This window comes from Bos grunniens, chromosome 28 (genome assembly GCF_055505025.1).
Source record: "Bos grunniens cultivar Pamir isolate PY7600 chromosome 28, Bosgru_T2T1.0, whole genome shotgun sequence".
In the NCBI taxonomy this organism is placed as follows: Eukaryota; Metazoa; Chordata; class Mammalia; order Artiodactyla; family Bovidae; genus Bos; species Bos grunniens.
The window spans coordinates 1914642-1939229 of record NC_141192.1 but is presented as its reverse complement, the minus strand read 5'-3'; the positions used below and the strand labels follow the sequence as shown (position 1 = coordinate 1939229).

General features: G+C 39.9%; 1 protein-coding gene across 40 annotated transcripts in view; it reads left to right on the top strand.

The window, feature by feature from the left end:
• MARCHF8 (membrane associated ring-CH-type finger 8) overlaps positions 1-24588 on the top strand; it is a 109062-nt gene that overhangs the window by 11674 nt on the left and 72800 nt on the right. For 13 of the 40 annotated variants that reach the window (XR_015156647.1, XR_015156645.1, XM_086381443.1 and 10 more), the window contains exon 2: positions 7053-7417. The exons of 7 other annotated variants lie outside the window; for them this stretch is intronic. Coding sequence is in view for 3 of the 33 variants with exons in the window: in XM_086381443.1 (XP_086237569.1) it covers positions 7391-7417 (27 nt within the window). In the remaining 30 variants the exon portion in view is untranslated. Of the gene's footprint in view, positions 1-7052; positions 7418-8821; positions 8897-12946; positions 13072-19501; positions 19583-24588 lie in introns of those variants that run through there. 20 more of the 40 variants (XR_015156646.1, XM_086381430.1, XM_086381410.1 and 17 more) reach the window with 10 other exon arrangements.

The following is a 24588-nucleotide window of genomic DNA, read 5'->3' as shown; positions in this document are numbered from 1 at the left end:
GCCAATAGAAAATAAAGTTTCATTTTCCAGTTGTTCCCCAAACAGTTTTAAAGTCATCATGTGTGTGATCTGTTTTCTGAATTATAGCCATCAACAGATTTTGTAACTATCTTTTCAGTCGCTAAAAGTGCATCATCATCTTTTCATTTTCTAATATGAAGTTTATCATTGCATATGGAGTGGTGACTAAGAAAATGCAGCTTGTTCAGGTTTTCGTTAGGATAGCACCCCGCTTCTGGTAGTGGCTTCTTTTGGGGAGGTGGCCAAAGTATCAGTTGTTTTTTATCTTTATTTTTAGCCAATATTTTACTACTACTCATAACCTGAGGCACAAGTTCTTTGGCATGTTATAGGTAAATTAGCTCATTATGTATCTATTATTTTATATACTTTTTATTATGGCTTTCTCCATCTTGCTAATTACTGTTCCCATATTTTCTGTCTTTAAAAAACAGTTGAAATCATTTTCATCTGCTTGAATGCTCTCTCCCCTCATTTGTGGCCTTGTGATTTGTCTTTTTTCTTTCCTTTTTAAAAATTTTAATTTTTCATTTTGAGATAAATGTAGGTTGATATGCAGTTGTAAGAAATAATGTAGAGAGATCCTGTTTAAGAGATCCAGTTTTCCCCAAAGTTAACAGCTTGCAAAATTTTAGTACAATATCATGACTGGGATACTGATATCTGTATAGTTCAGAGGTAGAATATGTCTGTCATCACAAGGATCCTTTATGTTATTCTTTGTAACTTCCCCTACTTTCCCTACTCCCACTGCCTTCTTAATCTCTGGCAACCTCTAACCTCTTCTCCCACTTGTATATTTTGTCTTTTCAGGGATATTCTATGAATGGAATTATGCATCGTGTGACCTTTTCAGATAGGCTCTTATCGCTCAGCATCATTCTCTGCAGATTCATCATGGTCGTTTCATGTCCAAATAGTTCTTTTTTATTCCTTTTTTATTTCCAAGTAGTATTCTGTTGATATGAATGTGCCATGGTTTGTTGAATCATTCGCCTGCTGAAGAACATCTAGTTGAATAAAGCTGTTGCTAACATTTGTGTGCAGGTTTTCCTGTAATCGTATTACTTCATTTCTCTGGTGTAAAAGTCCCGGAGCGCAGTGGCTGGGCTCTAGGATGTTCACCTGTTTAAGAAGTTGCCCAAGTGTTTTCCAGAGAGAAGGTACCATTTTACATTCCTGCCAGTACTGAAGGGATGGTTCAGTTTCTCCTTATCCTTGCCCACATTTTGGTGTTGGCACCGTTTCTTGTTTTAGTAATTCTGGTAGGTATGTAATGACACTTCCTTGTGATTTTCACTTGCTTTTCCCTAATCGCAGACTTGGGCGTCACTGAGTGGCGGAACAGCAGCAGTGGCTAGTGAGAGTGAGCGCATTGTGATGTGTGTATCTGTCACTTGTGTGTTCTCTCAGCGGAAGTCTCTTCATGTCTTTTGCCCATTTACTAATTGGATTTTTGTTGTTAAGTTTTGAGAGTCCTTTATATACAATATTTTAGATACTAGTGCTTTGTCAGTGGTTTGCGAATATTTTCTCTGAGTCTGTGGCTTTCCTTTTCACCCTTTGAAGTTCAATTTATAAATTTTTCCAGTTGGGAATCATGTCTTTGGTGTCAAGTTTAATAACTGTCTAGCCCTAAATCCTAAAGATTTTTTAAAATGCTTTTTTCTCCCTAAAAGCTTTATAGTTTCAGGTTGCACATGTAAGTGAATGAACTGTTTGAGTTCAGGTGTTGAAACTTCACTTGAGGTTCACTTTTTTTTCCTTATTGCTCTGGCACTGTTTGTTGAAAAGTTATTTTTCCTTCATTGAATTGCTTAATCAAAAATCATTTGGGCATATTTGTGTGGGTCTATTCATGTGTTTGGAGAAGGCAATGGCTCCCCACTCCAGTCAGTACTCTTGCCTGGAAAATCCCATGGACGGAGGAGCCTGGTGGGCTGCAGTCCATGGGGTTGCTAAGTCGGACACAACAGAGCGACTTCACTTTCACTTTTCACTTTCATGCATTGGAGAAGGAAATGGCAACGCACTGCAGTGTTCTAGCCTGGTGAATCCCAGGGACGGGGGAGCCTGGTAGGCTGCCGTCTATGGGGTTGCACAGAGTTGGACACGACTGAAGCGACTTAGCAGCAGTAGCAGCAGCAGCATTCATGTGTTATCTATCCTGTTCCACTGAATTGTATGTCTGTCTCTCTGCCAATGCCACACAGTCTTGGTTGGGGTCGCTCTGTGTTGTCGTTCAGTAGCTAAGTTGTGTCCTACTTTTTGTGACCCTGTGGACTGCAGCATTCCTGGCTTCCCTGTCTTGCACCATCTCTTGGAGTTTGCTCAAACTCATGTCCATTGAGTCAGTGATATTATCCAGTCCTCTCATCCTCTCTTACTCACTTTTCCTCCTGCCCTCAATCTTTCCCAGCATCGAGGGAAAGGGAAATCTTTCCTGTGAGTCGGCTCTCTACATCAGGTGGCCAGAGTACTGGAGCTTTAGCTTCAGCATCAGTCCTTCCAATGAATATTCAGGGTTGATTTCCTTTAAGGTTGACTGGTTTGATCTTCTTGCAGTCCAAGGGACTCTCAAGAGTCTTCTCCAGCACCACAGTTCAAAAGCATCAGTTCTTTGGCCCTCAGCCTTCTTTATGCTCCGGCTCTTACACCTGTACATTACTGCTGGAAAAACCATAGCTTTGACTATACAGACCTTGTCTTGAATTCAGTAGACTGATTTCTCCCATTCTGTTATCTTTCAAAGGTGGTTGGCTTACCTTTTGTCTTTCCATATACATTTTAAAATATTTGTGTCTGTGTCTACAAAGTCTTTAAAAGAATTTAACAGGAATCTTCTTGAGTTAGTGTATTCATTAGGGAATAATAGACATTATTACTTTGTTGAGTCTTGTCCATGAACACAATTATTTATTACTTTTTTATTAGTCCTCTAATTTCTTTCACAAGCATTTTTTATAGTTTTCAGCATAGAAGATCTCTCTTACATTTACACCTAATATGCCATTTTTTCATGATTGTAAATGATGTTGTGTTTTTAATTTCCATGTCCTCATTTTCATTGCTAGTATTTAGAAGTACAGCTAATTTTTGTATGTTTATCTTGTATCCTGCAACTTTGCTGAATTCTGTTAACCTGGGAGGTTCTTTTTTTTTTTTTAGTTTCCTTGGAATGTTCTGTGTAATCTGAAGATAGGTGCAGTTTTATTTGTTTCTTTCTAATCTGTGTGCCTTTTATTTCTTTTCTTGCTCTAAAGCTTTGGCTAGAACTTATGCTGCTGCTGCTGCTAAGTCGCTTCAGTCGTGTCCGACTCTGTGCGAACCCATAGATGGCAGCCCACCAGGCCCCACCGTCCCTGGGATTCTCCAGGCAAGAACACTGGAGTGGGTTGCCATTTCCTTCTCCAATGCATGAAAGTGAAAAAATAAAGTGAAGTCGCTCAGTCGTGTCCGACTCCTAGTGACCCCATGGACTGCAGCCTACCAGGCTCCTCCGTCCATGGGATTTTCCAGGCAAGAGTACTGACTGGAGTGGGTCGCCATTGCCTTCTCCCGGCTAGAACTTATAGCACTATATTAAATAAGAGTTGCCTTTTCCCCAATCTTAGGGGCAGAGCAGTGATTTTCTCATCATTAAGTGTAATGTTAGTTGTAGGTTTTTTTTTTTTTTTTTTTAAATGCTCTTTTTCAAATTAAGTATGTTCTTTTTTATTCCTATTTTCTGAGACTTAAAAAAAAATCATGAACTGATGTTGAGTTCTGTCATACGCTTTTCCCTTGTTCATTGGTATCATCCTATGATTTTATTCATTAGCCTCTTAACACTGTAGATTACAGTGATTAATTAAAAAGATTTAATTGAAGTATAGTTAATACAGGGGCTTCCCTGGTGGCTCAGAGGTTAAAGTGGGAGACCCGGGTTCGTTCCCTGGGTGGGGAAGATCCCCTGGAGAAGGAAATGGCGACCCACTCCAGTATTCTTGCCTGGAGAATCCCATGGACGGAGGAGCCTGGTGGGCTACAGTCCACGGGTCGCAAAGAGTTGGACACGACTGAGCGACTTCACTTTCACTTTCACAGTTAATTTACAATGTTCTGTTACTTTCTGCTTGTGTATACTTTCTATTGTGTTACTTTCTGTATAACTGATTCACTTTGTGCAGCAAAGTGAATCAGTTATGTAGCATAGAACATATATCCAGTCTTTTGAAAGATTTCCCCATAAAGGTCATTACAGAGTGTTGAGTACAGTTCTGTGTGATATCTAGTAGGTCCTTATTGTTACTTATTCTATGCCGTCTATGGGGTCGCACAGAGTCGGACACGACTGAAGCGACTTAGCAGCAGCAGCAGCTATGTATTGTAGTGTGTATATGTCAGCCCCAAACTCCCAATTTATCCCTTCTCCTGATTAATTTTCAAAGATTGAAAAAGAATCTTGTATCCTTGGGATAAGCCTCACTTGGTCATGGTTTATAATTCTTTCTGTATTTACTGAATTCTGTTTGCTGATACCTTAAGGGTTTTTCTTTCTGTTCAGAGAACTTCCTTTAGCCATTTCATCCTTTGGGGGTACATCTGCTGGTGAAGCTGTCTCTTAGTTTACTTTTATCTCAAATGTCTTGATTTCCCCTTCCTTTATGAAGGATATTTTTATTGGATATTGGACTCTGTTGACAGTTCTTTTTTTTTCAGTACTTGAAAACTGTTGTGTCTTTCTGACCTCTCTATATTCTGATGAAATATATGCTGCCATTTAAATAATTTTTCCCTTATAGGTAAGGTGTTATTTCTGTCTCATTGCTTGCAAGGTTTTTTATCCTTTAGTGTTCAGAAGTTTAACTGTTTACATGTCTTACTGAGGATTTCTTTGAGTTTATCCTGTTTGCTCAGATGTTTGCTCAGAATCTTGAGTCTGTAAATGTATCTTTTACCAAATTTGGATATTTTCAGCCATTATTTCAAGTTCTTTTCAGCTCAGTTCTCTCCTATGACACGAATGTTAACTCTTGAGTTACAAACCCACAGGTCCCTGAGGCTCTGTTCATTTTTCTTTTGCAGTTTATCTTTCTCTTTGTCATTCAGATTGGGTAGTTTCTATTTGTCTATCTTCTGGGTTACTGCTTTTTTCTGTCTACACCATTCTGCTGAACCCATCTCTTGGTTTTTGTATTTTGGTAATTGTATTTTTCAGTTCTAAAATTTCCTTTTGGCTCTTCTTTATATCTTTGCTGAGCTCCCCCCCACCTTTTTTTTTAAACCAAGACACAGCAGTGGTAAGGAAGAAAGGGCCAGCTACTTACCCAACCTCCTCTTGACACCACCCTGATGAGGATGTTGGGATGCTTGGTTCTATCTTGGTGGGAGAAGATGTCTTATCTACCCTTGGTCTTTGCTGGCATGGGTAGTGATGTGACCACAGGTTTTTTTCCCTGTGGTTTTGTGGCTCAGTGATAAAGAATCTACCTGTCATGCAGGAGACACAGGAGACACACGTTTAATGCCTGAATCAGGAAGATCCCCTGGAAGACGGCATGCCAACTCACTCCAGTATTTTGGCCAGGAAGATTCCATGGACAGAGGAGCCTGGTGGGCTACAGTCCATAGGATCACAAAGAGTTGGATTTGACTGAAGCAGTTGAGCACAGCAAAACATGAATACACGTTTGTCTGGAGTCAGGTGGTGGTTTTCTTTTTTTTTACTTTCTAGGCTGACTCTTTCTACTCTTCTGGTTAGAAATAGCAAGGTTTTCTTGGAGCTTTTGTTCACTTCTTGATGTTTCTGGATTTGCCAATTCTTTGGCTCCAATTCTTTGGATTATATGAGGCAAAAAGAAAACTCAGGAGACTTAATAAGACGTCATTCCTTGAATCCTGAGATCCCTAGCTAGTCTGCCTTCTTTCTGCCTTTGAAAGTCTTCTGTTTGTTTTATATAAAATATGCAGAGCCTTTACTTGTCCTTATTGGAAAAGTACATTTACTGTAACTTCTGAGAAGTGTAAGCTTTTTCTTTTTAAGAAAATCCTTTTATTATTTTAATAGGATCTTGGTGGAAAAGGAACTTAACCTAAGTATTCAGTCCACACCTTTATTACTTCTTAATATTTTATTACATTTGTGTGAATTAGGCTGATTGAATATATTATTTGCTTAGAGCTTATATATTATTCATGGCACACATCTTATGTGGAAGAGCCTTTGGGAAATAATTGAGAGCATGAAGCTTTGCTTGCCGAGGGTTTCTCAAAAAGTTCCCTGTGATAAATGAGTTCCTTCTGTGTTACTCCCCAAAAAATTAGTTTGCTTCTTGGTGAATTTCTTTAGGGTAGTTGATGTAGAAGATGATACTGTAATACTGTAACCTAATTTTTAAAGTTAAAATGCCCTTTTATTTTATGCTAGGAGGCTATAAACTGTAAATCTTTAAATTTATCTTGGTTTGTTAAAAATAATTTAAATATTTTTTCAGGAATGGTATCTTTTATATTAGATTATATCAAAGCGTTAACATTTTAAAGAATCACTGGAAGTCTCAAGTTTGTTGATTCGGTTGTGGTAGTGTTAGGGGTGCTCTGGTGCTTACCCAGGTTGCATGTGGTTTAAGAATCTGGCTTCTAGAGCCAGCTTCAGTGTTTACTGGTGACCTTGGAGCTGGGTTTCTTCCATCCATAAAGTGTGAATGGTCACAATTACACTAGTTCATAAGGTGATTGTGATGATGTGAGTTGTTTTGAACTTGTGAAAACTGAAAATATTTTTCTATTTTATCATAAAACTTTAAAAAAATGTCCATTCTATTAGTAACAGCATCTAATACAACTTGATACAGTTCTGTGGAGATTAGACTTAAGAGTTAGGAAACTTGAGTTCTACTCCAAGCTTTCCTGTATAGTTGCTGGACTTTTGGCAAGCAGCCCTGCTTCATCCTTTTCTATCTTATTTTCCTCATTTATAAAAGTAGGATTGAGTTTGAACAGGTTGAGCTTTAATATTCCTTCTATTCTGTTTTTCTTTTTTGTCTCAGTGAATCATAATTGAGTTCATGCTGCTGCTGATGCTGCCAAGTCTCTTCAGTCGTCTCCGACTCTGTGCGACCCCATAGACGGCAGCCCACCAGGCTCCCCTGTCCCTGGGATTCTCCAGGCAAGAACACTGGAGTGGGTTGCCATTTCCTTCTCCAATGCATGAAAGTGAAAAGTGAAAGTGAAGTCGCTCAGTCGTGTCTGACTCTTCGCGACCCCATGGACTGCAGCCTACCAGGCTCCTCCATCCATGGGATTTTCCAGGCAAGAGTACTGGAGTGGGGTGCCATTGCTTTCTCCATCTCGCAATACTAATTGAGGGCAAAACTAATGCCTATGGATGGAAGGAGGGCTGCTCTTGTCTCAGGTAATGGACACACTTCTAACATTTATTAATACTCCTGTCCAACATTGAAATGGGCCACCTTAAGTGCTGGATGCTTCGTAACCCTACAGGGATGAAAGTCAAGGTCAGACTGGCAAATGATGTATCAGAGTCAGGTCAAAATTATTGAAGTCTCAGCCAGGGATGGTGCTGGATGAGTTCTCTAGCTTTCTGGCCTCCCATGGGTGGAAGTCATGACATGATAAAGTTGTTAAAGTAATCAAGAAAAGAGGTACTGTACTTTGCCACAGAGGTCACTAACCTTAACTGAATTATAATAATGGCATTTTATGTACTAAATTCCTTTTTATCTGCAGGTTTTTGTTGTTGAAGTGCAGACTAAATACTTTTTGTTCTCAGTTTTGAAGCTGTTGCTTCTCTTAAGTCTTACGTAATTTTTGATGGTTTGTGTGGGGAAAGGAGCACTATTATTTTCTTCTCTTTGAATGATCTTTGAATGTTTGTCACTTTTAAGCTAAGCTGGGAACTGTGAGTTTGGGTTCTTAGGTCCTTGAGATAGGCAGCTAAATTTGTCACCAACTATGTGGGTGCATTGCCAACTTCTCTGGAGATGTTTACCAGTCTGGGCAATTTTGATAGTATTATCTCCTCACAGTGTCTGCTGTGAGGCAGTCTTTGAAGAAATATGTGACATGTGGCAGAGCAAGCCCTTGAGGAAGAAGAGGTATTCTTATTACTTTCATTAAATTGTAGTGTTCTTGTTCCCAAGTCCTGCAGTAGAAGTTTGGTCCAAGGGAACGACTCTGTCGCTCTGCCCTAAGCATCTGGCTGAGGAGGCTTTGTGTACATGTGTGTGTGTTTACATTTCATAAAATGCTCAAGTCTCCTTCACCCACTGTGTGTCCTGTTCCTGCTGAGCTGGGTTTAGATTGTGCTGTATTGGTGGATAAATCACTTTATGACAGGTTTCTCAACCTTAGCCCTGTTGGCATTTGGGTATGGATGATTTGTTGTGGGGACTGTCGGTGCATTTTAGAATGGTTAGCAGCTTTCTTGGCCTCTTCACACTGGATGCCAGTAACATCCCGAGAGTTAGGGCAACCAAAAATATCTCTAGGACTTTGCCAAAAGTCCCCCGAGTGGCAAAAATCACCTCAGTTGAAGATCACTGACTTAGAATGCCTCTCAGTCAGCCCTGTGCCACAGTTGAGGGCATTCCCCTCCCATCTGGTTTCTCCGTGTTGCCAGCCTTGCTCACAACCTCTTCCTCCTGACTGTGCTCTGCTCATCTCATTAGGTGGAAAGTTGCCAAGTGGAAGGTGGATTCAGTGGGGAATAGGGTGGGGCTGGAGTCAGGTGTGGCCCTGGGCAGTGGCTGAGCACTGCAGCATGCAGATGGGTGTGTTTTTTGGTGGCAGCTAATGATTAGACTCAAATGTTCTTTGATGCGAGCCTGAGATGACGATGACACGGGTGGTCCTGGCGCACAGCACTTATCAGGTTTGTGATGTCGTTATGTCTCCTGAAGCCTGCCTTGGGAGTCTGTGGAGTGTTGAAAGAAAGCACTTTTCTCCTTAATGTTTTTATTTGAAAGAAGAAAAGGAAAGAGAAGCTGCATCTTGGTGAACTTCCATATTCAATTTAGATTTCATTTTTGAGGTGACTTCAGTAGCTGGATAGAGCCAGGTTTTTTTTTTTTTGTGTATTTTTTTTTTTAATGTGTATGAAATGAGGTGGGAGAATTTGTAAATATTAAGCAGAAGATGTTTAATGAGTGCAACTGGGGATGGTCCTCAAGAAATGCTGAGAGGGAGCGAGAAACAGGAAATAGCGAATGTACCACCTTGGAAGGAATGGTGGCTCTGTCTTGGGTAGGGGCAGGTGGTAAGGGGTGGGCAAGACAGACAAACTTGAGACCAGAGCAAGTGCTTGCAGTCCTTGTTTTATTAATTTTCAGACAGACAGTGTTCATAATTAGTACTTTTTCCTGGGTACTACTGATGGCTTTTTACCTAATTGGAGTCATCTTGAATGCCTGTTTTTATAAGCTTTATTCTCTTAACACTTATTGCATGCCATTTCCCATTTTTAGTACCTATTAAGGACTGCGTATTGCCTTTTATGATTATGTCTTAGTTTATTTAACCACTTCCCAGTCGCTTCACATACAGCTTATTTTAAAGAGCTTTGCTACTGGAAATACCCTCTGATGAACAATTTCGGGCGTACACCTGAACCCACAGTTCGGATGGTCTCCTTGGGATGGTGTCATGAACTGGGTGAAGTGGTTTGGATATTCTTCAGATTCTTAGATTAAATTGCTGAAGTGCATCGCTCAAAGTTTCTAATTAACATTCCCACGAGCGGGACGTTGAGTGGCCGTTTCAGGATATTCTTGCCAATGTTGGGTGTTTTAAAAAAGAAAATAATTGATTTAACAGATGGAAAACATCTCATTGTTATCTTCCTTTGCCTGTTTAAATTATTAGTGAAGTTGGCTTTTTGTTATTGTTTTTCCTTTAAAAGTACATTAGTTCCTTTTGTGAATTGGCTGCACATGTTTTTTCCCATTAATCTTTTGGGGCTGTTACTGCTTTTTTCTGATTCCTTTATACAATTTGTTTATATATTGAGGGAAGTGATCATTTGTCCTTTGTGTTTATCCAGACACTTTTCCGATTTTACAGTTGTGCCTTTTGCTTTATGTATGACTTTTAATTTTGATATGATTTCAGATTTAGAGAAAAAGTGTAAGAGTACAAAGAACTACCACATATCCTTTACTAAGATTTACCACTTGTTAGAAATTTACCCCATTAGCTTTATCACTCTCTCTCTATGCATGTGTATAAATACATTTTTTCTGATTCATTTGAGTCTAAGTTGTGTATTTCTTAAGACCTGGGACAATCTCTTATATGACCTTATAAAAATTTAATAATTAATGCAGTACTGTTACTAATTCAGACTTCATACTGCATTTTCAGCGGTTGTCCCTGTAATGTCCTTTATTGCTCTTGTGTTCTCTGTTCAGTGTCCAGTCCAGAATGACACTGAATTTGATTGTCATGTTTCTTTAGTCTCTTTTGATTTGGAATAGTTCCTTAACCCGAATTTTTCATCCTTGACATTTGACCTTTTGGAAGACTATGGACCAGTTTTTTTATTTTTTCTTTTTCCCTCCAGAATGTTTGCCAGTTTGTGTTTCTCTGAAGTTTCCTCCTGGTTAGATTCAGGGTGTACACTGCAGACAGAATTACAGGAAAGTGATTTTATTGTTCTTAGCACAAGACGTTTGGTGCCCCCAATGCTAGTTTGTTCCAATATTGATGATGACATTGGACACTTGATTAAGTCACTATTTTCTAGATTTCTCTACTGCCAAGATACAGATTTTTCCTTTGAAGTTATTAAGTATCAAAAAGTGAAAGTGTTAATCCCTCAATGGTGTCTACTCTTTGCTACTCTGTGGACTGTAGCCTGCCAGGCTCCTCTGTCCATGGAATTCTCCAGGCAAGAACACTGGAGTGGGTAGCCATTCCCTTCTTCCTGACCCAGGGATCGAACCCGGGTCTTCCTGACCCAGGGATCGAAGCCGGGTCTCCTGTATTGCAGGCAGATTCTTTACCGACTGAGCCACCAGGGAATCCTACTCCTTTTTGAACATTCACCCACATGTTTTTGCGTCCAGTGATGATTTTAGCATCCAGTAAAGAAATACATACTTCCTTCTGTATTTATTTGGAGAAGGAAATGGCAACCCACTCCAGTACTCTTGCCTAGAAAATTCCATGGGTGGAGGAGCCTGGTGGGCTACAGTCCAAGGGGTTGCAAAGAGTCAGACACGACTGAGTGACTTCACTTCTGTATTTATTAGTTGGTATTCTGCTGCAAAGAAGAGCTTCACCCCTGTTTATTTATCTATTTGAATTATTCATAGATCTGTCCTTATTTGGGGCTTGCCTGGTGGCTCAGATGGTAAAGAATCTGCCTGCAATGCAGGAGACGTGGGTTTGATCCTTGGGTTGGGAAGATCCCCTAGAGGAGGGCATGGCAGACCACTCCAGTTTTCTTACCTGGAGAATCCTCATGGAGAGAGGATCATGATAGGCTACAGTCCATGAGGTCACAAAGAGTCGGACGCAACTGAGTGACACAGCACTTTATTATTTAGTGGCCTATAATTCACTACTCAGATTATTTTATATGTCTCCATAATTCTTTGAACATTTTTTGCTTTCTGGTGCCACAAGCTACTCTGGGCCAATTTTTTGTGCCTCAGCCCTCAAATCAAATAGCCTTGCTCCTATTAGTGGGAAGTTAGGTCCGGGTGCATGGTGCATGCACCAGTGTCATGACTTCTACTCCTGTTCTGTGGACAGAGCGAGGACATGTTTGTAGATACACATGCACACGCACACATACATTTGTGGGTTTTACTTACATATTTTAAAAACTGTCGGCTCGTATTGATACTACCCAGTGTTAATTAAGACATTCTGGTGCCCCTCCTTGTTTTGAATTGTCGTATGCTTTTGCATCTTGTTTATACACAAGGTATAAAGATATTCTCCTGTGTTTATTTCTAGGAGTTTCATAGTTTTGGCTTTAGGTTAAAATTAGGAGGTACAAACTTTCAGTTACAAAATAAATGATTCATAGGTATGAAATACACAGCGTGGGGAATATGATCAGTAATTATATAATGTCTTTGTATAGTGACATGATAACATGCTTTTCATGGTGATCGTTCTGAAACACATAGAAATATTGAGTCACTGTGTTGTGTACAGGAATCACATAGTCTTGTAGGTCAGTTACACTTCAACAGCAAACAGACTCAGAAAAAGAGAGGAGATTTGTTGTTACTGGAGGCGAGATGGGGTGGAGAGAGAAATTGGATGAAGGTAGTTGAAAGGTACAGACACTCACGTAAAAGATACTTAGGGATGTCCTGTACAACATGATAAATACAGTTAGCACTCCTATATGTTATATATGAAAGTTGTTAAGGGATTAAGTCCTAGGGGTTCTCATCACAAGGGAGGAAATGTATTTTTCTCTTTCTTTAATATTGTATCCATGTGAGATGGTGTATGTCCACTAAGCTTATTGTGGTAATGTTTCATGATGTAGGTCAAATCATTATGCTGTATACCTTAAATTTACACAGTGCTGTATGTTAATTATACCTCAGTAAGACTAGAAGAAAAAAAGAATTGCTGTGTGTACTGAACTAAAACTTTTGAAGTTTACTGTCTCATTAAAAGCTGATACTTTGAAACTGACTTGGAAAAATAGCATATTAAAAGTAAAATTCAGAGCATGAAACTTACTTTATAAATTTTGACATCAGAAGACTATTTTATTCTTCAAAGTAAATGCATCAAAAATGTAAAAAAGATTTGGGATCCATCTCAAATTATTTTTGGTTTGTGATGTCAGATAGGGGTTAAAGTTGATCATTTTTTCTATATGAACAGCCAGTTGCTTCAGCACTGTTTGTTGAAAAGGATTTCCATTTTCTTTTGAATTGCTTTTGTGCCTCCTAGGAAAATCGGGTGACAGTGTCAGTGTGAGTCTGTCCCTGGACTCTCTGTTTTGATGGATTTGTCTGTCGTGAGACCAAGACCACACTTTGATGATTACTGTGGCTTTACAATAAGTCTTGAAGTGTAAGTCCTTCAACTTACTCTTTTTTAAGATTGTTTTGGCTCTTTTACATCCTTCACATTTTCCTGTATGTTTTAGAATCAAATGGCCAATTTCTGCAAAAATATCTGTTTGGAATATGAACAGAATTCTGGGCAGAATCAGCCTCTTTACAGTAATGAATTTTCCAAATTACAAACAAGGTGTATGTCTCCATGCCCTTAGATATTTAATTTCTCTCATAAGTGTATTTCAGTTTTCAGTATATGAGACATGCATGTCTTTTGTAAAAATGATTCATAATTAATCTGCTCTTTAACATTAAGATAAAATTTTAAAATTTCATTTTCATTTTGCTGTTAGTCTGTAGAAATATATTTGGATTTTGTAGAATGACCTTGCATCCTGCAGCCTTGCTAAATTGACTTAGATTAATCTGGCTGGACTAATTTAGATTTCCTAGAAATTTCTTTGTTAGTAATTATGTTCTCTGTGAAAAGAAACAGTTTTTATACCTTCTTTTCCAATTTTTAGCCATTCTTTCTTTTCTTTGCCGTATTACACTGGCTAGGAGCTTCTGTCTGTTGTTCAATAGAAGTGGTAAGAACGGGCACCCTTCCCTTGTTGCCAATCAAGTGGAAAGGGCCTCAGGATTTTACTATTAAGTGTATTATTTGCTGTAGGTGTATAGGATTAAGGAAGTTTCTCTGTGTCTAGTGTGCTGAGGTTTTTTTTTTTTTTTTTTTTAAAAACTCAGTATGGATGTTGATTTTTGTTAAGTGCTTTTGTTGCATCAGTTATTCTGTGACACGATACTGACTTTCAGATACTCATGTAACTTTATGTTCCTGGGATAAACTCCATTTGGTCATGATATATTATTATTTTTATAAGTTGCTGATTTTTCCAATAGTTTGCTAAGGATGTTTTCATCTGGGTTCATGAACTATCCTGCATTGAAGAAGGAAATGGCAGCCCACTCCAGTGTTCTTGCCTGGAGAATCCCAGGGACAGGGGCGCCTGGTGGGCTGCCGTCTGTGAGGTTGCACAGAATCGGACATGACTGAAGTGACTTAGCAGCAGCAGCAGCAGCAGCATAAACTATGTTTATGATTTGTAGGTTTTTTTTTTTTTAATTTTCTTGTTTAGATTTTTCTGATAGTTTTAGGCAAAGCATGTAAATGAGGTGGGAATTATTCTCTTCCTTATTGTTTGATAGGATTCACTAGTGAAACCACTTGAGCTTTGAGTTTTCTTTTTGTAGAAGGGTAGACTAACCAGCTAATTTGTTTAACAGACGTATTGCTATTCAGATTTTTAAAGTTTCAGCATGTGTCAGTTGTGGAAAGTTGTGTTTCTCTTTTTCCATTCTCTTTACTTTAGACCGGTGTTTTTAGACTCAAAGTGTATCTCTTTGCATGTCTTGCAGGGTATGGTTGGGTCTTGATCTTTTGGTTTTTGTTTTTCTTTATCCCCATTCTGACAGTCTGTACCTTTTAATTGGAATATTTGGCCCCTTTATATTTAATGCACTGACTGATACACAGTTGATTCTCTTTATTCATGTATTCTATATCTGCAGATATAGAATAGAATCTATAAACCTACTCACTAAAATTTAATTCTGATCCCCAAATCAGTACTGACAGTGCTCTCAGCATCATTCACGGACACGCACAAAGCAGTGAAATGTTTGAGTCATCTAGTGTCCCGGCTCTGAAGTGATGCTGAGCAAGTCATACTCTACCTTCCTGTTGCATCTCTCACACTGTCCTTTTTGTGATCTCTTCAGTGCCATGATTTTCACATTTTGTAGGGTTTTTTTTGATGCTTTCACTGTTTAAAATTGCCCCTAAGCATAGTGCTGAGATGCTGCCTCGTGTTCCTAAGTAAAGAAGACTGTAGTGTGCCTTACGGAGAAAATAGGCTTGTTATTAGGCAGGCTTCCTCAGGCAGGAGTTAAAATACTATTGATCATGAGTTCAGTGTTAATGAATGAACAAAATATATTTGCTAAATAAGGTGTCTTCAAACACAAGCAAACTAACACAAGCTTATGTGTTGATGGTTGACTGAAGTGTTGTGACCAGAGGCTCCCTGGAACCTCACCTTGTATCTCCCCTAGGAGCAATGGTTCTGTGTTCACTAATTCCATGTTCCTGCCAACTTTATGGAAGATGACTGTACACAGTGAGAACTGACTAAAGTCGGGTTTAGATCTTTTATCCCCTCCCTTTTCTGTTACTCTCTTACTCCCTTACTCTACTGATTGTTTTGATATTCCATTGAATAACTTATTTTTAGTGGTTGCATTTGCAATTGCAGCATTCATCCTCAACTTAGTGCAATCTGTCCTACTCTCATAATTAATGTCTTACCAATTCTTGTAAAATAGAAGCACTTTGCAACAATGTAATCCCATTCTCGTCATGTTCACTGTGCTGTTGTTTTCATATATTTTACATAAATCTACATTGCAAGCCTCCATGTTACACTTGTTGTGCTAAGAGGAGAAAATGAGAGATAGTTCTTTGTTAATCCACATATTTCCATCTGTGTTACCCTTCTTTTCTTTTTGTAGATTCTAGTCTTTATCAGGTATCATTTGCTGGAAATAAATTTCCTTAGTTTTTGTTCATCTGGACTTCTTTATTTTGCTTGATTTTTGAAAGATATTTTTGCTGCACATGGAATTCTTTCAACATTATGGTTATCATTTCATTGTTTTCTGGCTTTTTTCTGATAGAAAGTGATAATTCATACTGTAGTTATTGTTGTCATTGTTATTGTTTCTTTCTAGGTGCTTTCAAGATTTTTCTCTTAATTTTTGATTTCCATTAGTTTCTGATGCTCAGATGCAGTTCTGTTTATATTGATCCTACATAGGGTTCTTTCCTTTTCTCCTTTGCCTTTTGCTTCTCTTCTTTTCTCAGCTATTTGTAAGGCCTCCTCAGACAACCATTTTGCCTTTTTGCATTTCTTTTTCTTGGGGATGGTCTTGATCACTGCCTCCTGTACAATGTCATGAACCTCTGTCTATGGTTCTTCAGACACTCTATCAGGTCTAATCCCTTGAATCTACTTGTCACTTCCACTGTATAATTGTAAAGGATTTGATTTAGATCATACCTGAATTATCTAGTGGTTTTTCCTACTTTCTTCAATTTAAGTCTGAATTTGGCCATAAGGAGTTCATGATCTGAGCTACAATCAGCTCCCAGTCTTGTTTTCGCTGACTGTATAGAGCTTCTCCATCTTTGGCTGCAAAGAACATAATCAGTCTGATTTTGATATTGACTATCTGGTGATGTCCATGTGTAGAGTCTTCTCTTGTGTTGTTGGAAGAGGGAGTTTGGTATAACCAGTGCATTCTCTTGGCAAAACTCTGTTAGCCTTTGCCCTGACTTTGTTTTGTATTCCAAGGCAAAATTTGCCTGTTACTCCAGGTATCTCTTAACTTCCTACTTTTGCATTCCAGTCCCCTGTGATGAAAAGGACATCTTTTTGGGGTGCTAGTTCTAGAAGGTCTTGTAGGTCTTCATCGAACCATTCAACTTCAGCTTCTTCAGCATTACTGATCAGGTACAGACTTGGATTACTGTGATATTGAATGGTTTGACTTGGAAACAAATGAGATCATTCTGTCATTTTTGAGATTGCATCTAAGTACTGCATTTCTGGATCTTTTGTTGACTATGATGGCTACTCCATTTCTTCTAAGGGTCCACAGTAGTAGATATAATGGTCATCTGAGTTAAATTCACCCATTCCAGTCCATTTTAGTCCACTGATTTCTACAGTGTTGACGTTCACTCTTGCCATCTCCTGATTGACCACTTCCAATTTGCCTTGTTCATGGACCTAACATTCCAGGTTCCTGTGCAATACTGCTCTTTATAGCATTGGACTTTACTTCCATCACCAGTCACATCCACAACTGGGTGTTGTTTTTGCTTTGGCTCATCTCTTCACTCTTTCTGGAGTTATTTCTCCACTGATCCAAAGAATTCCAGAGAATAGCAAACAACAGAAGAGTTCTTCAAAGAATAGCAGAATTCCAAAGAATAGCAAGGAGAGATAAGAAAGCCTTCCTCAGCGATCAAAATGCAAAGAAATTGGGAAAGACTAGAGATGACTTCAAGAAAATTAGAGATACCAAGGGAACACTTCATGCAAAGATGGGCTTGCTAAAGGACAGAAATGGTATGGACCTAACAGAAGCAGAAGATACTAAGAAGAGGTGACAAGAATACACAGAAGAACTGTACAAAAAAGAGCTTCACGACCAAGATAATCATGATGCTGTGATCACTGACCTAGAGCCAGACATCCTGGAATGTGAAGTAAAGTGGGCCTTAGAAAGCATCACTACGAACAAAGCTAGTGGAGGTGATGGAATTCCAGTTGAGCTATTCCAAATCCTGAAAGATGATGCTGTGCAAGTGCTGCACTCAGTATGCCAGCAAATTTGGAAAACAGCAGTGGCCACAGGACTGGAAAAGGTCAGTTTTCATTCCAATCCCAAAGAAAGGCAATGCCAAAGCATGCTCAAACTACCACACAGTTGTACTCATCTCACACGCTCGCAAAGTAATGTTCAAAATCCTCCAAGCTAGAACTTCAACAGTACATAAACCATGAACTTCCAGATGTTCAAGCTGGTTTTAGAAAAGGCAGAGGAACCAGAGATCAAATTGCCAACATCCACTGAGTCATTGAAAAAGCAAGAGAGTTCCAGAAAAATATCTACTTCTGTTTTATTGACAAAGCCTTTGACTGTGTGGATCACCACAAACTGTGGAAAATTCTTCAAGAGATGGGGATACCAGACCACCTGACGTGCCTCCTGAGAGATCTATATGCAGGTCAAGAAGCAACAGTTAGAACTGAAAATAGACTGGTTCCAAATTGGGAAAGGAGTACATCAAGGCTGTATATTGTCACCCTGCTTATTTAACTTATATGCAGAGTACATCCTGTGAAATGCTGGGCTGGAAGAAGCACAAGCTGGAATCAAGATTGCCAGGAGAAATATCAATAACCTTAGATATGCAGATGACATTACCCTTATGGCAGAAAGTGAAGAAGAACTAAAGAGCCTCTTGGTAAAAGTGAAAGAGCAGAGTGAAAAAGTTGGCTTAAAGCTCAACATTCAAAAAAATAAGATCATGGCATCCAGTCCCTCAGTTCATGGCAAATAGATGGGGAAACAATGGAAACAGTGACAGACTTTATTTTCTTGGGCTCCAAAATCACTGCAGACCGAAGCCATGAAATTAAAAGACGCTTGCTCATTGGAAGAAAAGTTATGACCAACCTAGACAGAATATTAAAAAGCAGAGACATTACTTTGCCAACAAAAGTCTGTCCAGTCAAAGCTATGGTTTTTCCAGTAATTGTGTATGGATGTGAGAGTTGGACTATAAAGAAGGCTGGGCGTCGAGGAATTGATGCTTTTGAATTGTGGTCCTGGAGAAGACTCTTGAGAGTCCCTTGGACTGCAAGGAGATCCAACCAGTCCATCCTAAAGGAAATCAGTCCTGAATATTCATTGGAAGAACTGATGCTGAAGCTGAAATTGCAATACTTTGGCCACCTGATGTGAAGAACTGACTCACTGAAAAAGACCCTGATGCTAGAAGATTGAAGGCAGGAGGAGAAAGGGATGACAGAGGATAAGATGGTTGGATTTGAGTAAGCTTTGGGAGTTGGTGGTGGGCAGAGAAGCCTGGTGTGCTGCCGTCTGTGGCATCGCAAAGAGTCAGACACAACTGAGTGATAGAAGTGAACTGAATGTAGGGTTCACTAAGTTTCTTGGGTTTATAATATAAGTCAGTGTCTTTTAATCAAATTTGGGAGGTTTACAGCTATTGGACCTCCAAAGACTTTTTCTGCTCTAGTATCATTCTCTTCGCCATCTGATCTCCAGTTATACCTATGTTATACTGCTTGATGTTATTTCACAGCTTTGTGAGAGTGTTCATTTTTCTACAGTCTTTTTTTTTTATTTTCCAGCTTGGATAATTTACATTAGTCTGTTTTTTCTAGTTTCCTAACTTTTCTATCATCTCCAAACTACTGTTAAGGTCATCCGTTAAGTTTTCATTCTTTTCAGTTCTAGGATTTTTGTTTGGTTCTGTTTCATAATTTTCATTTCTCAGTTGAGATTTCCATTCTTTAAGACCATGTTTTCTGAACTTTCTCTCAACTTACAGTGAGTAACAGATAAAAGAGGCTTATTTTTTGTTGTTAGAGCTATTCTTGTTTTCTTTTGGTTAATATTTAACATTTTAAATTCTTTTATTTTCAACTTTTTGTGTTGTTATTCATCATGTGTCTTCTGTAAGCAGTGTATAACTGGAACTATTTGTATTTTATAAAATTATCTCATAAGTTGTATTTTAATTAGCAGTTTTAAGTAAATTTTGATTGTGAGCTTTTCTTCTTATTCAGATTTAATCTGTGAGAGTCCAGAGGACCTTAACTGAAGATATTTTCCTCAAGAGACCATTTGAATACGAATTCTGCCAGGAGGTAGGGTGTACCTTTGTCATGGATAACATTGTCCACTTTCTAGAGTACAGTACTTAAGTACTCATCACAGGCACGTTTTATTCACGTGGCCTTGTGAGTGGAAGGGGCTCTAGTAATCTCTTGGTTGGCTTAGCTGTCACGGTCCTGGCTCTAACTTTGCCTTCGCTCCTTACTCCTCTGGAGCTGTCCAGTGTTCACGCCCCAGACCTGTGGAAGGTCCACAGTGTCCCTGTCACCCGAGCCACTCCCAGCTTTGTGACTCACAGCTGCTGCTTCCTGCGCTGCCTGTTCCTTGAGCCTTCATTGTTCTACAGACTCTCTGAGCAGTGCCTTTAACTCTGTATTCATAGCTCCCTTGTCCTCTGCAGTGCAGTGTGAACCACAGGCAGCGCGCTCTCCAAGCCACATTCTGTTCTCATGCTCTGTGGCTTTCTTTGGACTAAACTTAGACGTTGGTTTAGAATGAGTGGCGCCCCACCTCCTGTCCCCCCACCTCTTTGAGAGTTCCCAGACTTCTGTAAACTGGCCTTTAGCAGGACTGACCCTGTGCATAACCTCAGTCATGTGCAAAATCCCTCTTATCTTTCCTGGAGCCGTCCCAGTGCAGGCTCAGCTGGGAGTCAGGCTTTGGAAGAAAATGTATGTAAGTGATTTTAAAAGCTAGTGATTTAATCAGGGTTCATCTTTCTAAAATAGAAACACCAGAGTTACATTTAAAGTATAGTAACAGGTAGAAAAATATCAGGGATACTTTTATTTGTTGAACACTTATACTGTGGTAGATTATTTTACTAGATTTATAGTTAAGTCATTATTATTATTTTGTAGGCCTGAATAGGCATATTTAGCTAAAAGTCTGTTGAATGAGGCTTGGCACAGTGCACCTGTTAGATTGGCACTGTATACTTCCCAGCAGTCTTGCCATCCTTACTGTGGGCAGCTGGAGGACTGGTAAACCCCGTTGAACGCAGTCACCAGAGGACTGCTGCTTCTGTAGTTGGTGCTGCCTCGTTTGACTTGCTTTAGCTGTGGGCCCGCCTCTTCTGACTCCTCACTTGCATTCAGAGTGACCATGAAGCTATATTCCAGCTGTGTCCTCTCTCCACACAGGGGTTCATATGGATCTTCTGTCCATAGTCATACTTCTGACCTCTTCCATTTCCTTGAACATTTTTTTTTAAATCTGCTGTTATTCTGGTAGTAGTCCATAAAGTTTATTGTGAAAATAATTTTGCTTCATGTATAGAATAAAATAGGCAGTGGGTAGGAAGTATTAAGAATAAGCATCTTCTTTGCTGTTGGTTTATTTTTTTTCTATCAGTTTTATTGAGGTCTAATTGGCATACAGCACTGTATAAGGTTAAGGTATACAGAAAAATGATTTGATTTACATGCATCATGAAATGATTACTACCATAACTTTGGTGAGTTTATTGCATCTTTTGTTTAAAGGGTATGCTGCTGCTGCTGCTGCTAAGTCGCTTCAGTCGTGTCCGACTCTGTGCGACCCCACAGACGGCAGCCCACTAGGCTCCGCCATCCCTGGGACTCTCCAGGCAAGAACACTGGAGTGGGTTGCCATTTCCTTCTCCAATGCAGGAAAGTGAAAAGTGAAAGGGAAGTTGCTCAGTCGTGTCCGACTCTTATCGACCCCATGGACTGCAGCCTACCAGGCTCCTCCGTCCATGGGATTTTCCAGGCAAGAATACTGGAGTAGGGTGCCATTGCCTTCTCCTTAAAGGGTATAGAGTTTCAGTTTTGGAAATTGAAAATGTTTTGGAGATCTTTTCCTGACAATGTGAATATAATTAATACTACTGAACTGTACATCTAAAATGGCTAATTTCATAAATTTTGTTACATTTTTTTCCTACAGTTAAAAAAAGAGTATCTTTTGTGGAATGTACATTTAAACGGTTAAGGGCAGAGTTCTGAATTTTTTTACCTTATCCGTTGTACTTGGTTCTATTTACTCATCCTTTACCACAGATTGAATCAACAGATTAGAGTTATTGGAGGGTCCAGAGCAGAGGAAATGTTTAGCAAACAGAATTTATAGGTGCTCAGAACATACTAGATGAGTTATTTCAGTGTGGGGTCACGCTGCCTTCCTTGTCTGCATGAAAATGCATGCTTGTCTGTGTCTTTGATTGAGATGTTTTGTGTGTCTTCCCAGAGAGAAGGGTTTTATAATGAGGTGAAAACCTCTGAGAAGTGATAGCTGACTTTAAAAGCAAATAACTATTTCCTAGTTTACATTTATATTATTTTTAAATTAGATCTTGGTTTACTTGGGCTTCCCTTGTTGCTCAGCTGGTAAAGAATCCGCCAGCAATGAGGGAGATCTGGGTTTGATCCCTGGGTTGGGAATATCCCCTGGAGAAGGGAAAGGCTAGTATTCTGGCCTGGAGAATTCCATGGACTGTATAGTCCATAGGTTTGCAAAGAGTCAGACACGACTGAGCGACTTGCACTGGGTTACTACTTTGATGATTGAAAAGTTTTTCTCACTATAGTTTTTTTCCACTGAAAAGTAATATCTAGAGGGAGAAAACTGAGTTTCAGGATCATAGAGCAAACAGTAAACTGAAGGCTTTTACATTGTACCACCCATGCAAATTAATATTAAAATTCCCAATTCTTAATAGACTTTAACCACCTTTGGGATTTACCCAGAGGAAAATGGGGCCAGAGTTACTTTTCTTTCTTTCAGCTTATGCTCTGTAATACATTATCATGCAGATCACAGTAATTAAGGCAGAAAGATTAGGAAACTGGGAGGATTCAAGGTTTAGTCATAAAGAAACACCAGTTAAATTTTCAGAAATATTTCACCCGTGCTCTATATAGAACACTGTGGGGAATGCTTAAAAGAAATGCATGGCGATCCAGAACACTGCAGGGAATGCTAAAGAAATATGTAATGGTCCAAAGAGGGTTCAGCCTTTTTGGTAGGCCAAGGGTTCTATACTGTGAGGAATGATCTGTAACTAGATAGTATTTTGTTTTAGGGTTCGCCAAAGAAACAGAACCAATAGTATATAAAAAGATAGATGGATAGAGAAAGATTCTTATTGATAGATTTTAAGAAATTGGCTCATGTGACTATAGAGGCTGCCAGGTCTAAAACCTGCACGCTAGGCTGGCAGATTGGGGAACTGAGAGAAGAGTTGAATCCGAAATTTGAGACCACAGGTCTACTGGCAAAATTCTGTCTTCTTCCAAGAGAGGCTTAGAGGGGTTTTTTGTTCTAAGGCCTTCATATGATAGATGAGTCCTACCCACATTATAGGCCCTTCCCTAGTGAGTCACACAGTAAAGAATCTGACTGCAATGCAGGAGACCTGGGTGTGATCCCTTTAGAAGGGAATGGCCACCCACTCCAGTATTCCTGCCTGGAGAATCCCATGGACAGAGGAGCCTGGCAGGCTACAGCCCATGGGGTCACAGAGTCGGACAGGACCCGTTATGGAGAGTAATATCTTTTACACAAAGTCTCTTGATTTAAATGTTAATCATATCTATGAATATACCTTCACAGAAACATCTTGAATAATATTTGACCAAATATCTGCGTACTGTGGCCTATTCAAGTTGATACATAAAATTGGCCAGCATGTATATTTAAATGTCAAACTGTAAAGAGTATTGGGTACATGTTGTGGGTGGCAAGATAGGAGTAGGGGAGCTTGTTTTGATGTTTCTTTGCTCACAGATGAGATAAATGTGAAAATGTGCTCTGAAGGCCAGGAAATTTTTGGCCTGGTGTGCAGAGTGTGTGCGACATCCCAAGAGGGTGGTAGAATGAACAAGGGTGGAGCTGACCATGGCACGGGCGGGAGAGGATTTGTCCCGGCTGGAGAGAGATTTCTTAGGTGGTGAGGCAGGCCCTGCTCTGATTCCTCTACTTTGATACTGCGTTAAGTAGAGAAGGTGCTTGCTCCAGCCTGAGATGACAGACGGCTGGAGCAGGGCTGTCTGTACCACCGGCATTATATGCTACGTTATACAGTGTAATGAGATGAGAATTCTTCTGCATAAAGCATTTCAAGTGAGATAGAGCTGCCTTAGATTTTTCTGTTATAACATGTGCCCAGAATTCTTTCTTCAGTTAGTTTAATGAATTGCTTCGAAAGATGTATGTTTGTGAATAAACATAAGATCTTCAAATGATGTGAATTGCTGCCTGTAATAATTCCAATCTTTAAGCCTTGAAATGTTTTTGGATCCATTCTGAAGTAGAAATACAGCCCAGTAACTCCCCCTTGCCCCACATTACAAATTAAGGAACATAATCAAATTTTTAGATGTAATTGGTGTAAAGACCCTTTAAAATAAAAATTCTACCAAGGAAGGTAGTTACCAGAGAGAATAGCAACAGCAGTGTCTGTGAAATAACGCACAGAACAGCGCCCGAGTGGCTCACCTCTCCGTGCCTGTGCCCCTCTGCAGTGTGGGCCTGCTTGTTTCTCCAGCCAAGTGGTGGAGTCTGTTTCCGCGCCTTTGTACCGGGCCGTGCTGGGCGGCCTGCAGTGGCCAGGGGAGCATAAGCGGGCGGGCTGCAGGCAGAGGCGCCACATGCAGCGGGCCAGCTCCTCACTGCTGCCGCCACGCTGAGAGGAGGCCCACCTGGGGGGAAGGCCCAGCCCTCCTCCTCCCTGAGCCCAGTCCCCAGCTGACCTGGGCCCAGTGCAGCAGCCCACAAGTCAGGCAAGAGCAGCAGCAGAGCTGTGCAGTCAACCCACGGGTTTGTGAGAAGTAGGAAATCCCTGCTGTTTAGGCAACTGAGGCTGGGGTAGTTTGTTATGCAGCAGTGGCAAACAGAAACATCCTGTGACTAATTGCAGGAACTCCTCTCTGTAATTCTAATTCTGGCTTCATTCCTGAGGCCTCAGGAGCCCACATTCTGGTGAGGGAGTCCCTCCAGGACAGTGTGGTGCCTGCCCAGGACGGGCTCTGGGCTGCTGCGGCCTTGGCTTCTTCTCTGTCCCCCTTTCCTCATCTGT